The sequence below is a fragment of the Dysidea avara genome, chromosome 2 (assembly GCF_963678975.1).
Source record: "Dysidea avara chromosome 2, odDysAvar1.4, whole genome shotgun sequence".
In the NCBI taxonomy this organism is placed as follows: domain Eukaryota; kingdom Metazoa; phylum Porifera; class Demospongiae; order Dictyoceratida; family Dysideidae; genus Dysidea; species Dysidea avara.
Window position 1 is genome coordinate 8,805,669 of NC_089273.1, and position 15,026 is coordinate 8,820,694.

A 15,026-nucleotide genomic window follows, 5' to 3' on the forward strand; every position below is an offset into this window, starting at 1 on the left:
TGTTTTTGATTAGATCTCCTTTAACAAGAGTAATCTGAATATTAAGTCTGCCCCAGTCAAGCCCACATTTAATTATTATTTTTGTTGAGGATCACATGAAATACCAAAATTAAAACTATGCAGTTAAGGGAAATCATTTTAGGTCATATTTAAAGCCTGTCCAGCCTACTCTGGACAAATCTTAAATACTCACATGCTCCATTTTTGCATACCCAGTTATGTAGCTAATGATTATGAAATGTGACCCTATTTTGGAAAACCAAATATACATTTTGGAAAACCAAATATACAATTTGGAAAACCAAATATACATTTTGGCACATTGGCCAAATTTCTGTTTTATTGCTAAACCGAAGCACTGAGTGGTTATCTACCTTGTGTGAAAATTTTGCAATGATACAATGAAGCATTCCAAAGATATGGCTGATTTACTGTCTAATACATAACAAACTAACTTTTCAATATCAGTTTATAGTACTGTATAGTGATCAGGTGAGACAAATTGATGACAAATCACTTTGTTGACAGATTTCCATTCCTACAATCTAAAATGGATAAAAAGAGATCCTAGATAGTTTAATCATGTGCTTTTAGTGTTTTACTTCAATTAAATCACATGTATTATGGTCTAAAGAGAAAAAATGTTTGGTTTTATAGATGAAAATAATCACCCAATTTGTAAGTTAATTGTTATCCCACACAATGTGAAACTGCTACATAGTCTGATATAATTAAGTGTATCTCCTAGATAAAAGAAGCTATGGGTGTGAAACTTCACAGCAAGAAGGCTTAATAGTTGCTTCATCAGAATGTCCAAAAAAGTAATTTTAAAAAATCTCTGAAATTTTCAATTGAGTTTTTCCACAAATTTTACTTGTGCCCAAATGTATGGTTTTCCAAAATATGGTCACAAATACAGTGTTTGTGAACACTATAATAATTATTAGTTAATTATTGATATTGATGTATATGTTTCATTTCTGAGCTTGACTCCAATGTAGTGTACTTTAAAGAATTGGTATGTTCTTCATTACATGGAACACATTTTAGTGATTTGTAGTGTGTTCTTGTATGTGCTTTGAGTTAAATTTGAATAATCATTTTATTCAGTTAAATAACAATAACACTAGCTAATAATGCTAAATGAAAATGTGGTACAACTGTACTGAAATACACTACCAGTTTATAATGTACATGATGTGATTACAATACTAATAGCTACATGATAGTCAGTCAAATAACACACATCATCACTGATGAAGTTAAATGATGCAATTCTTTGGTCTGATTTTGATTTCTATAAATGGTAGAGGATGATACTTGCCATTGAGGTATATTGTTTGCTTGTGATTGTACTGATGATTGAGATATAGAACAGAGCAGTGATTGTACCACCATCCACCACCATTGCCACCTTTATTAGCTACTGCACAATTTCTACTCCATCTATCATTATCCCTATCCCTTGTTGTGAATTTCCGACCATTTAATGACCAACTGAAATCAGTTGTAACTGTATAAAATAGATCAGTTGTAACTCCATCAAATCCTGATATGGTTAACGGATACTGTTCAGTGGCTGGTCCTACTCTAAAGTTACTGTATGACAGATAACCTTTTATTCCATTAGTAAATGTATAGTCAATACGTAGCTCCCACTGTCCTTGACTGGTAAGACAATGGATGGCATGTAGTCCATACCAAAATTCTCCAGCCAGGCTACCAAATCCCATCTCATACTCCCACCAAAATCTATTGAAATCTTCAGAGCCATCTTTCCTCCTCTGAATAACCAGCCATCCTCCACCATCAGTGACAGTGTCACAATATCCTTGTACTGTAGTTCCTTGTCCACACAAGTCAATGATGGTGTATACTCCTGAGGTGTTCTTGTTGATAGAGAAGTAGTGATCTTTAACAGCAATATTACAGCAGTTCTTTATAGCAGAAGTATCAGCTACCACTACTCCTAGAAGCAGCATTGTCATAATAATAGCAATGATCATTGTAGACTTGTCAATGCTGTAAACTGTATAAACTGTATTGATCATAGCACATCAGAACACTCTTTTATACTACTCTGTATTTCCTTATATGGTGACATGTTTCAATGTTTTATTGTAATGCAAAATTACCAAACATAGTACCAATTCTATGTCATGACATTATTCACAAGATCACTTATCCTTATTAGGTAATGTGCTAGTGTGTTATTGTAATGTGGTTACTACCCCACATCTATGAATATATCATATACCAATCAGCCTATATACACAATCCTGTAATGTGTACACGACTGATGAATATCATGTCCTAATATGGTAACCATTCTATTGCAAGTCGTCCAAATTATATATGATACACCCCAGTAGTACAGTAGTCCAGTACAAATACTGTACATGTTATAGTATTTAACAGCACAGTCAGCACCAGTTCAGTTGTAAAGTCATACTACAATTTGGTCTGTAATCATACAACAGAGCTATAAAGTTGTATACCTGACCCCCTCCTAGCTACACAGGCTTTCTGTAGCCTTCTTTGATGGTCCCTTGTGGTGTGCTATGTAGCAAAAATTTTCCAGTAGGTTACATTAATGATTTGAAGTATATTGAGTTGTGACCAAATTACATCTCAAATTTTCCACATAGCTATGGTAATAATGCACAGTATAATATAGCTAGCTAATGTAATAACAGAACTAAAGGGACAACACATGATAAAAATGTCTTGGAAATCCTCACAAGTGTTAAGATAATGCTTTGTTCTGTTTATTCATAGAAACCTCTTACTGACATATGAACAGTAGCTTGGCTATGGCATTTCTATAATAGTTTTAAACTTTTAACCAGCATGTGAACATTAGTTTGTCACTACTCCCAGGGGTGTGCCACAGCAACCAACATATAACTGTGTTGATTACAATAATATCTATATATAGTAGTTCCATTGTACACTGTAGCTACATTAAATTTTAGCTTTATAGTGGAAGTACATTTGAATGAGAGATGGTACGGTTGTTAAGTTACAATCATAGTGCAGTCTTCAATTAGATAAAATTTAACATTTTAGTAAAACTTTATCTTAATAAATTGCTAGCTATAAGTAAATTTAACACTAAACGGGTGCAATTATTAACTAATTAATTAATTATTACTTAATTAATTAATTGCTCATTTAGTATGAAATAACCTAGTACACAATAGTAATTGGTTTCTATCCATCTGTACACCTGTAGCTTCCAAAATGTACATTAGGCCATGCAGCTTATTCCGTTGAATGACAGTGACACTAATAATACTAAATGAAAATGTGGTACAACTGTACTGAAATACACTACCAGGTTATAGTGTACATGATGTGATTACAATACTAATAGCTACATGATAATCAGTCAAATAACACACATCATCACTGATGAAGTTAAATGATGCAATCCTTTGGTCTGATTTTGATTTCTATGAATGGAAGTGGATACCACTGGTCATTGAGGTATATTGCATACTTGTTGTACTGATGGTTGGGATATAATTATATTGGAGCAGTCTCTGTACCACCATCCACCAGAATTATCACCATTAACATGTATTGCACAATTGTATGTACCTTCTAGTAGATCATTGTCCCTATCCCTTGTGGTGAACTCCATTTCAATAAGTGAGCGTGGTGTTGTAAATGGATCAGTTGTAATTCCATCAAATCCTGATATGTTTAACGGATACTGTCCAGTGGCTGGTCCTATTCTAAAGTTACTGTATGATAGATAACTATTTGTTCCATTAGTAAATGAATAGTCAATACGTAGCTCCCATTGTCCTTGATTGGTCAAAATATGCATTCCACGTAATCCAAACCAAAATTCTCCATTCAGGCTCCCAAATCCATCTCCATAATCTATCCAGTCTCTGTTAAAGTCAACACTTCCATTTTTTCTTCTCTGAACAACTAACCATCCTCCTCCTCCAGTGGTAGTATCACAGTATACTCTAGTGTTGGAACACTTCACTCCACCAAAGTTACCAATAGTGTAGACACCTGGACTCTTTGCATTGAAATGAGTATTATTGTAGCCAAGACAACAGCAGCTTTCAATGGGTCCACCATTAGTTTGACACTCTCTGTCAACCAGTACTATTCCTATAGCACTAACCACTAGTATTGAAATAGTGATAGTATTGATCATTGCAGACTTGTCAACACCGATCAACTGTAAACTGCTGATAGCACATCAGAGCAGTATTTTTATACTACTCTGTATTTCCTTATATAGTCAAGTTAGAACATTACTATTGCAATGTAAAATTACCGAATATGGAGTTTGCTCTGTATTAACCTCAAGATTACCCATCCTTATTAGGTAACATAATAGTGTGTTATTGTAATGTGGTTACTACCCCACATCTATGAATATATCATATACCAATCAGCCTATATACACAATCCTGTAATGTGTACACGACTGATGAATCACATGTACTAATATGGTAATCATTACAAGTCATCCAATCAACATCTGAACACAAAGTTTCTTATTGGATGTACAATTTAATATTAATGATGTGATGATGATATTTATGATTATGGGATATTGTGGATATGATTTAAAATTTTAGTGTATGGGCAGGTTTGAGGTACTAGTTTGCATTGCACATGCTGGTAAGTCCTTTACAAAGATAATATACTTCAAAGCATCAGTGCTGGGAGTAATGCGTTACATAAGTAACACGTTACATAATATTATTACTTTTGTGGTATATACCTAAGTAATATTATATAGTTATACAACGGCCACGAGTGCTCTGCCTGATATAAACGCACGAGCCTGAGGGCCGTTAGGCCCGAAGGCAAGTGCGTTTATACAGGCAGAGCACAAGTGCACGTTGTATAACTGTTATGTACCACTCACCTAATAGGTGGGGAGAGTCGTACAAGACAGCTGTAACACTTATAAAGGCCAGGTTTCTAACATCGATTGTGGGTAACCAAGCCAGAAGTTGCGATGACGTTCCCCCTGCAGTACTGAGATATTAAAAGCTAGTACGCTATGGGTTATATCACTAACCTGCATTTGCTGTTCGACTCTCATCATGTAGTGCTCAGCATGCCAGCGTGCCATATAGAATAAGCACCAGACTAATCACCATAGTGATTCTCTCGAGCGAAAAAAAAAACAGCCAAATAGACGGTTTAAGTAAACAAAACCTAACTACTAAACGATACTAGTCTAATTCTTACTATTTACACTGGCTAAACTCGAATCTGGTGGCATGACAAAACTGGTTCCCACAACCGAACGTAAAGGTTAGTATTATTTAGAATATATTTGTTTTATTGAGTCATTGTCGAAGTGGACTACAGTTTAATCTGGGCTAAGATGGCACCAGACTAGTAAGGTGTATAAGTACGTTTATATATGTACACTAGAGTTGTGGCCACCCGCGTTGGCTTTTTCAATCGCCATTGGCTGCTTGAAAACATTATACGTATTGGTGACGTTAAGGCCCACAATCGACCTTTACATGTCAGGCTATAAAACAATTCGAGTGATCTGTGAAGTGTCTTTCCACCTATTAGGTGAGGTGTCGTAGTGGTCTTCGCCACCGGCACTTGTGCTACGCTGCACAAAACCGCAGCCAGTGCAATATCTGTATATTGCACTGCGATCGGTGCATTATAACTTATAATGCACTCGTTGTGGTCTACAAAACCGCAACCAGTGCATTATAAGGTATAATGCACTCGCTGCGGTCTGCAGCAGTGCAATATACAAATTATGGCACTGGCGGTGCCTTTGAACTGCCCACGCAGAGTGGTAGAGCAGCTCATGTATTTTCGACCCCCATGAGTTTTAGGACGCGATATTTCCTAGAAGAAAAATGAAAGCCGATCATTTATGGCACTATTATGAAGACCTATCACTTTAACCTCCATGTATAAAATTTGAAAGGATTTGGTTATATCGTGTGGCTGCAGTGACCTTCGAAAGCCACTGTCCAAAAAAAATGGATGCTCGGACAAAGTAACGTTCGTTAGGACTCCTCCATCTCTACCCTTCCCATGCAACTTATATGCTATTGTGTGGTAGTGATTGGTAGAGCTATCCTTGAGCTATCCCGTGATATAAGCAGATTAGATTTTTATCAGCTACAATTGCAGCTATCGCCTTTTTCTCAGACGTGGTAACTTGAAGAATCGTCGAACACAAAATTGCAATTATAATTCCGGACACAGCAACTTATTTCGATTACTTTGGCATTTTTTGAGTTTAAGTATAGTACTAGCTAAGAAACATTTGAAAACAGCTATTTAGGCACATGTGTAGAGGGATTTTTTTATCAATTCGAGATGGAAATAGTAGCTACCTCATTTAGCTACAATACATTAGGTCTAGAATAGCTACATAAAATTGCTCAAACTTAGTAATTTTATATATCAAGACACACGGTAGTGTGTCGTGCGGCCCAAGAAGACGGCGCGCCACACCGTGAGTATATTGACAGGAAGAACGAAAACGTCATTTTCACACCTTTGTATCTCGGTGATCACTTATCTGATTGGAACCAAATTTGCTACACAGTTGCCCGCCAGCTAAGGGAGTCTACAATCCAAATTTGAAGGAAATCGCTCCAGCCATTTCCGAGATACGAGCTGCCAAAGTTTCGTTTTTTTTCCTTCGTTTTTATTTCTTCTACTTCTTCGTCTTTTCGCACACTTGCAAAAATTGCTGTAACAAGCAAACGCGTACTCCGATCGCCTTGAAATTTGGCACACAGAAAGGGAGTCCAAAGGCGAATCCTAGCATCAAATTTGGTACAAATCCGATTAATGGTTCAGGAGTTATGACCGATTATTCGCGTAAAACAAGATCGATTTGTTGTCACGCCTACAGGGTAAACCGCTTCATGGAATGAGTTGAAAATTGCTATGTAGATGGAGTAACCATCGTAGGAGTTCCTTTTGGTGGTTTGAAAGGAACCGAGATAAAGACCAAGGAGATATGACACAAAACCCAACCTGTGTCACAATTACGCGATCGATTTTTATGAATAAAAAAGTATTAGTTTTCACGCCTACTAGGCAAACCGCTTAGAGCAATGAGCTGAAAATCGGTGTATAGCTGGAATAATCTTCATTGAAAGTCCTTGCAGTAGTACAGAAGAATCGGATTACGAACCACTAAGTTATGATTCGAAAGCCAACTCCGTGTAGCAAATGCGAGATCGAGATACCCTAATAGAACAGTCACCCTAATAGAGCATTCGGCTAATTTATTTATTCCATTATAGAATTTTATTACATCACAAGTTATTCTGTAGGGAGTTCAGCTGCAAACAGTTAATCTTATAGACAGTTCAGCAAGAAGCAAGTCACCATGTGGAGAGTTAAGCAAATATATCACTATAGAGATTCAGAACATTACAAGTCACACTGAAGAAAGTTCAGCTATAAACAAGTCATGCACTGTGTATAGAATTCAGCTACAATTAAGTCACTCTCTAGAGAATTCAGTTACACAGAATTCAGCTACACACAAGTCACTGTGGAGAGAGTTCAGCTACAAACAAATTACCCTTTAGAGTGATCAGCTACAAACAAAACACTTTGCAGGGTGTTCAGCTGCAACAAATCAACCTTTAGAGCGATCAGCAATGAACAAATCAACACAAATCTACCTGTAGAGAGATAAGCTAGAAACAAATCACCGTATAGAGAGTTCAGCTACAAAAAATCACCCTGTAGAGACATCAGCTAGAAACTAGACACAATGTAAGGAGTTCAGCTACAAGCAATCACCCTGTAGAGAGTTCAGCTAAAACAAATCAACCTGCAGAGAGATCAGCTACAAACAAATCACCTTATAGAGAGTTCAGCTACAAACAAATTACCCTATAGAGAGATCGGCTACAAACAATCAACCTGCAAAGAGATCAGCTACACACAAATCAACTTGTAGAGAGTTCAGCTACAAAAAATCACCCTGTAGAGACATCAGCTAGAAACTAGACACAATGTAAGGAGTTCAGCTACAAGCAATCACCCTGTAGAGAGTTCAGCTAAAACAAATCAACCTGCAGAGAGATCAGCTACAAACAAATCACCTTATAGAGAGTTCAGCTACAAACAAATCACCCTGTAGAGAGTTCAGCTAAAACAAATCAACCTGCAGAGAGATCAGCTACAAACAAATCACCTTATAGATAGTTCAGCTACAAACAAATTACCTTGTAGAGAGATCGGCTACAAACAAATCAACCTGCAGAAAGATCAGCTACACACAATTCAACTTGTAGAGAGTTAAGCTACAAACAGATTACATGTAGAGAGATCGGCTACACACAAATCAACTTGTAGAGAGATCAGCTACAAACAAATCACCCTGTAGGGAGATCAGCTAGAAACTAGACACAATGTAAGGAGTTCAGCTACAAGCAAATCACCGTGTAGAGAGTTCAGCTACAAACAAACCAACCTGTAGAGCGATCAGCTAGAAACAAATTACCCTGAAGAGAGGTCAGCTACAAAAAATCACCTTGTAGAGAGATCAACTACAAACAAAACATTTTGCAGAGAGTTCAGCTACAAACAAATCAACCTTTAGAGCGATCAGCAACAAACAAATCAACCTGTAGAGAGATCATCTAGAAACAAATCAACCTACAGAGTTATCAGCTACAAACAAATCAGCTTGTAGAGAGATCAGTTACACACAAATCAACCTGTACAGAGATAAGCTAAAAACAAATCAGAGTTCAGCTAAAACAAATCAATCTGCAGAGAGATTAGCTACATACAAATCACCTTATAGATAGTTCAGCTACAAACAAATTACCTTGTAGAGAGATCGGCTACAAACAAATCACCCTGCAGAGAGATCAGCTACACACAAATCACCTTATAGAGAGTTCAGCTACAAACAAATTACCTTGTAGAGAGATCGGCTACAAACAAATCACCCTGCAGAGAGATTAGCTACATACAAATCACCTTATAGATAGTTCAGCTACAAACAAATTACCTTGTAGAGAGATCGGCTACAAACAAATCACCCTGTAGAGAGATCAGCTAGAAACTACACACAATGTAAGGTGTTCAGCTACAAACAAATCACCCTGTAGAGAGATCAGCTACAAACTAGACACAAAGTAAGGAGTTCAGCTACAAGCAAGTTACCCTGTAGAGAGTTCATCTACAAGCAAATCAACCTACAGAGCAATCAGCTAGAAACAAATCACCCTGAAGAGAGGTCAGCTAGAAACAAATCACCCTGAAGAGAGGTCAGCTACAAACAAAACACTTTGCAGAGAATTCAGCTACAAACAAATCAGCTTGTAGAGAGATCAGTTACACACAAATCAACCTGTAGAGAGATAAGCTAGAAACAAATCACCCTGTAGAGAGTTCAGCTACAAGCAAAACACCCTGTAGAGAGTTCAGCAACAAAGAAACCACCATATAGAGAGTTCAGCTGCAAACAAATCACCTTATAGAGAGTTCAGCTACAAGCAAATTACCCTGTAGAGAGATTAGCTAGAAACTAGACACAGTGTAAGGAGTTCAGCTACAAGTAAATCAGCCTGTAGAGAGTTCAGCTAAAACAAATCAACCTGTAGAGAGATCAGCTACAAACAAATCACCTTATAGACAGTTCAGCTACAAATTACCTTGTAGAGAGATCAGCTAAAAATTAATCAACCTGCAGAGAGATCAGCTACACTCAAATCAACTTGTAGAGAGATTAGCTACAAAAAAATCACCCTGTAGAGAGATCAGCTAGAAACTAGACACAATGTAAGGAGTTCAGCTACAAGCAAATCACCCTTTAGTGAGTTCAGCTACAAACAAATCAACCTGCAGTGAGATCACCTACAAAAAAGCACCTTGTACAGAGTTCAGCTACAAACAAATTACCCTGTAGAGAGATCGGCTACAAACAAATCAACCTGTAGAAAGATCAGCTACACACAAATCAACTTGTAGAGAGATCAGCTACAAACAAATCACCCTGTAGAGAGATCAGCTAGAAACTAGACACAATGTAAGCAGTTCAGCTACAAGTAAATCACCCTGTAGAGAGTTCAGCTAAAACAAATCAACCTGCAGAGAGATCAGCTACAAATAAATCACTTTATAGACAGTTCAGCTACAAACAAATTACCTTGTAGAGAGATCGGCTGCAAATTAGTCAACCTGCAAAGAGATCAACTACACACAAATCAACTTGTAGAGAGATCAGCTACAAACAAATCTCCCTGTAGAGAGATCAGCTAGAAACTAGATACAATGCAAGGAGTTCAGCTACAAGCAAAATCACCCTTTAGTGAGTTCAGCTACAAACAAATCAACCTGCAGTGAGATCACCCACAAAAACGCACTTGTACAGAGTTCAGTTACAAACAAATTACCCTGTAGAGAGATCAGGTAGAAGAATTCACCTTGTAGAGAGTTCAGCAACTAGGGACCCGCCGATTATGCTCATAATTTTACCTATTATGCTATGCTGCACTGCTCAAAAATTTACCTATTATGCTTAAATTTATGCTCAATACTTACACATTATGCTCAAATTATGCCCAATTATTTATGCCTCAGTTCTCATGCTCTGCTAATAATTTCCAATTTATGGATAAATAATAAGTGGCTGAAGCACAAACTTACTTGTCAAAATGCATATCACAGAAAGGATCGATATACTCTAATAGAACAGTCAGCTATTTGATTGTTCTATTAGAGTATATCGATCTTTCTGTGATAGCTATTTTGATAAGCAAGAATTCATACTATTACACAAATATTCTACCTATTATGCTAGCATTATGCTCAATGCTTTCAGACACCTATTATGCTCATAATTATGCCAGCATAATCGGCGGGTCCCTATCAGCAACAAAGAAACCACCATGTAGAGAGTTCAGCTGCAAACAAATCACCCAGTAGAAAGATCAGCTAGAAGAAGTTACCTTGTAGAGAGATCAGTTACAAAGAAACCATCATATAGAGAGTTCAGCTACAAAGAAATTACCCCGTAGAGAGTTCAGCTAGAAGAAGTCACCTTGTAAAGAGTTCAGCTACAAAGAAACCATCATATAGAGAGTTCGGCTACAAAGAAACCACCTGTACAGAATTCAACTACAAACAAATCACCCTGTATAGAGATCAGCTAGAAGAAGTTACCTTGTAGATAGTTAAGCTACAACAATTCACCCTGTAGAAAGATCAGCTAGAAGAAGTCACCTTGTAGAGTGTTCAGTTACAAAGAAACCATCATGTAGAGAGTTCAGCTGCAAACAAATCACTCTGTAGAGAATTCAGCTACAATGAAACCGCCATGTAGAGAGTTCAGCCTCATACAAACCACCTTGTAGAGAATTCAACTACAACAAATCACCCTGTAGAGAAGAAGTTACCTTGTAGAGAGTTCAGCTACAAAGAAACCATCATGTAGGGAGTTCAGCTACAAAGAAACCACCATGTAGAGAGTTTAGCTGCAAACAAATCACCTGTAGAGAGTTCAGCTAGAAATAAATCACCCCATAGAGAGATCAGCTGGACGAAGTCACCTTGTAGAGAGTTCAGCTACAAAGAAACCATCATGTAGGGAGTTCAGCTACAAAGAAACCACCATGTAGAGAGTTTAGCTGCAAACAAATCACCTGTAGAGAGTTCAGCTAGAAACAAAATACCCTGTAGAGAGACCAGCTAGAAGAGGTTACCTTGTAGAGAGTTCAGCTACAAAGAAACCATCCTGTATATAGTTCAGCTACATTTCAAGTCACCCAGTAGAGAGATCAGCTGCAAAAAAAATATCCTGTGGGGCATAATGGGCATGTAATAAATATATGTATATAATTTGTATAATTACTAATAAAATCAAAAATAATTGAAGTACTACAATTCTTCTTTAAGTTCTTTTCTTCTTCCTGTAGTAAAGAAAAAAACGCATGGGTTAAAAAAGCCCCAAAGCCAGCCATAGGCCGGCTTTGCAGTATACAAATACAAAAAGAAGTGATATCTAATCAAAAACAGCCAAGCTGTAAAAAAAGGTGCGGCCCCCAAAAAGGCCATGGTGAAAAAAGATGTGAAATCCAAGGTGGCGGCCAAGAAATGACTGTGATGGTAGGTTAATGGTTACATTTTAATAACAACAATTCAGGTGAATTTTGTGCCGCTTGGTCTTGGCACCAAATTCACCTGAATTGTTGTTATTAAAATGTAACCATTAACCTACCATCACAGCCATTTCTTGGCCGCCACCTTGGATTTCACATCTTTTTTCACCATGGCCTTTTTGTGGGCCACACCTTTTTTTACAGCTTGGCTGTTTTTGATTAGATTTGAACTTACTTGAGACAAGGGAGGTAAGAAATAAACCGCAACAATACACAGGAGGTTGCCACTGCTTTATAGCCTTAGTGACTGTTCTATTAGAGTATATTAAATGCTATATTAATTAAACTTCATTAATTGCATCCATAGTATAATTTTATGCATATGCAGACTATCTAAGGGTGTATTAGTGCGAAAACCAGTTTTAAAACTGCGTTAAATTAATATACTCTAATAGAACAGTCACTAAGGTGATAAAGCAGTGGCGACCTCCTGTGCATTGTTGTGGTTTATTTCTTACCTCCCTTGTCTCAAGTAAGTTCAAATATATAAATTATTTTAAGTTTAAGCAATTTTATGTAGCTATTCTCGGCCTAATGTGTTGTAGCTATACACTGTAAATTCAAATGGGTACAAATGACCCAAAATTTTGGGTTGTTTTACCTGCAATTCAAACCACTGATTTTTTGGTAGTAATGACCCAAAGATGTATTGGTTTATTTTAACTTTGTAAGATACAGTCATATTACCCAGATGCTCTATAGTCTCTTCAACCTCAAGCCAGGTGTATGAAATAACCTTGCCATCATGGTCATTTTAACCATCTGTGGTAAAATTAACCCATGTCACAAAAGATTTGTTTGTTTGTTTACATTAATTAACAAGTCAGTAATAACATACATTAATCTATCTATGACACATATTCACAATAATTGTTACATACTGCACATTAATACTTTAAACATACCTGGTCTTAAAGAGTTTTCAAATTGTATTTAAAACCTATGTTCTCCATGTTCACTTTTGATTGTGGGATGTAACACAACTGTTATAATGGCCAGTTGTACTGTAAATTTAACCATGTAGCTGGTCATCTAAACTTTACCATAGCAGACTTGACAATTCACACTCAAATTACCAAAATATGTTATTTCAACATCTTAAGTGAACAGTTGTATTGACCTTCCCTGGTTATTTTGACTGATTTAGTTCAAATACCTACTCGGGTTACAATCACTTTTAGATGGTCATTTTAACCAAAACTTCTGCAGTTTAAATTTACCCATGGAGGTCAAATTGATCCATTTGAATTTACTGTGTATGAGGTAGCTACTATTTCCATCTCGAATTGATAAAAAATCACTCTACATAGGTGCCTAAATAGCTGTTTTCAAATGTTTCTTAGCTAGTACTATACTTAAATTCAAAAAATGCCAAAGTAATCGCAATAAGTTGCTGTGTCCGGAATTATAATTGTAATTTTGTGTCCGACGATTCGTCAAGTTACCACATCTGGGAAAAAGGCGATAGCTGCAACTGTAGCTGATAAAAATCTAATCTGCTTATATCACGGGATAGCTCAAGAATAGCTCTACCAATCACTACCACACAATAGCATATAAGTTGCATGGGAAGGGTAGAGATGGAGGAGTCCGAACGAACTTGAAATTAGGTTAGGTAATCCTAAGGCTGCAGCACATGCTGCTGCAGACCTTCAGTGCTGGTCACTGTAAAGCATTAATACAATAATACAACAATACAATAATACAACAATACAATACGAACGTTACTTTGTCCGAGCATCCATTTTTTTGGACAGTGGCTTTCGAAGGTCACTGCAGCCATGTTCTATACCATATGCGTATTTTGTACCGTACGCGTATGGTATGTACCATACGCGTATGGTACATACCATACGCGTACGGTACGATTTTCCGTACCATACGCGTACGGTATAGGCATACGCGTATGGTACGTACCATATGCGTATTATGCCTTTTCTCAGTGTCTTCTAGCCTTGCCATCACCTAGCTACAATGGGCTATCTTTACAAACATTTCTAGCTTTTGCACTGCTTGTGCAAAGCTAACAACTTGACAAATGAACTTTGTAAGTGTTATCAGTTGTGCAACATGGCCCCTCACTGTCTTTACATCTTTATCTATTATATACACTCTTCTTCTTTTGAGGATCCAATTTATGTTTGCGTACTTTTCTTGTTTGTACATACTGTAAGTAGTACCACCACTCACATTCATCACACTGGACCTACAGCACAAATTAACGTGGATGTTGTTAACTTTAAGGAGTATAGCTATACATTCAGATAAGAGTAGCTAAACACATTGTCCCATCCACAGTAAGTAGTGAGTGGTTACAACACACTTAACAATTAAACAATGCCAGATAACATATAAATACATACATTCGTTACTGAAATATTCATTAGAACTCATAAACTCACCATAAAATCTCTGCCATGTTATGTTTTCCTCAGTAGGCAATGTGCATGCCTCATTCAATAGCAAAGATTCAGTTTAAAAAGAATTTGTTGCACATGCAATTAATTATGCTAATAATGCTACGCTACAGCTAGATTTACATTAATTTGCAAACTGGAATATTGCTTTCTCTACAGTAAAATCTCTTTGCTACCTCCCTCGATGTTATTGTATCAGAATTCTCCAGATCTTCCTCTGTTTGAGCAATCATTACATTGTACTTCTCGAGCTCATCTGATTAAAATTGTCTGCTCAACACTCCTTTAGTGTGTGCCATCAGGCATAAATATCCATTTTTAAGTGGAAGCTATAGTGTACTAACAAATTAAAGCTAAACAATAGATTATGTAACAACAATAGAATAAAATATTTAATGAAATAATATACATATATGTGACTGTAAAAAATTGGCTATATTTTCCA

The 15,026-nt window shown here is 36.8% G+C and overlaps 2 protein-coding genes across 2 annotated transcripts; both read right to left on the reverse strand.

Moving 5' to 3' along the window:
- Positions 1–1,134: 1,134 nt before the first annotated feature.
- On the reverse strand, positions 1,135–2,015 carry LOC136242982 (fibrinogen-like protein A). Its single transcript, XM_066034490.1, has one exon. The coding sequence runs from the start codon at positions 2,004–2,006 to the stop codon at positions 1,263–1,265; it is 744 nt and encodes a 247-aa protein (XP_065890562.1). The 5' UTR covers positions 2,007–2,015; the 3' UTR covers positions 1,135–1,262.
- Positions 2,016–3,481: 1,466 nt separating this feature from the next.
- LOC136247771 (fibrinogen-like protein A) lies at positions 3,482–4,180 on the reverse strand. The gene has a single exon (XM_066039597.1). It carries the CDS (start codon positions 4,178–4,180, stop codon positions 3,482–3,484), a length of 699 nt encoding a protein of 232 aa, XP_065895669.1.
- Between the last annotated feature and the right edge of the window lie 10,846 nt (positions 4,181–15,026).

Bases quoted from the DNA above. Each gene is read 5' to 3' on its own strand.
- LOC136242982 (XM_066034490.1), bottom strand. From the start codon at position 2,006: ATGATCATTGCTATTATTATGACAATGCTGCTTCTAGGAGTAGTGGTA.
- LOC136247771 (XM_066039597.1), bottom strand. From the start codon at position 4,180: ATGATCAATACTATCACTATTTCAATACTAGTGGTTAGTGCTATAGGA.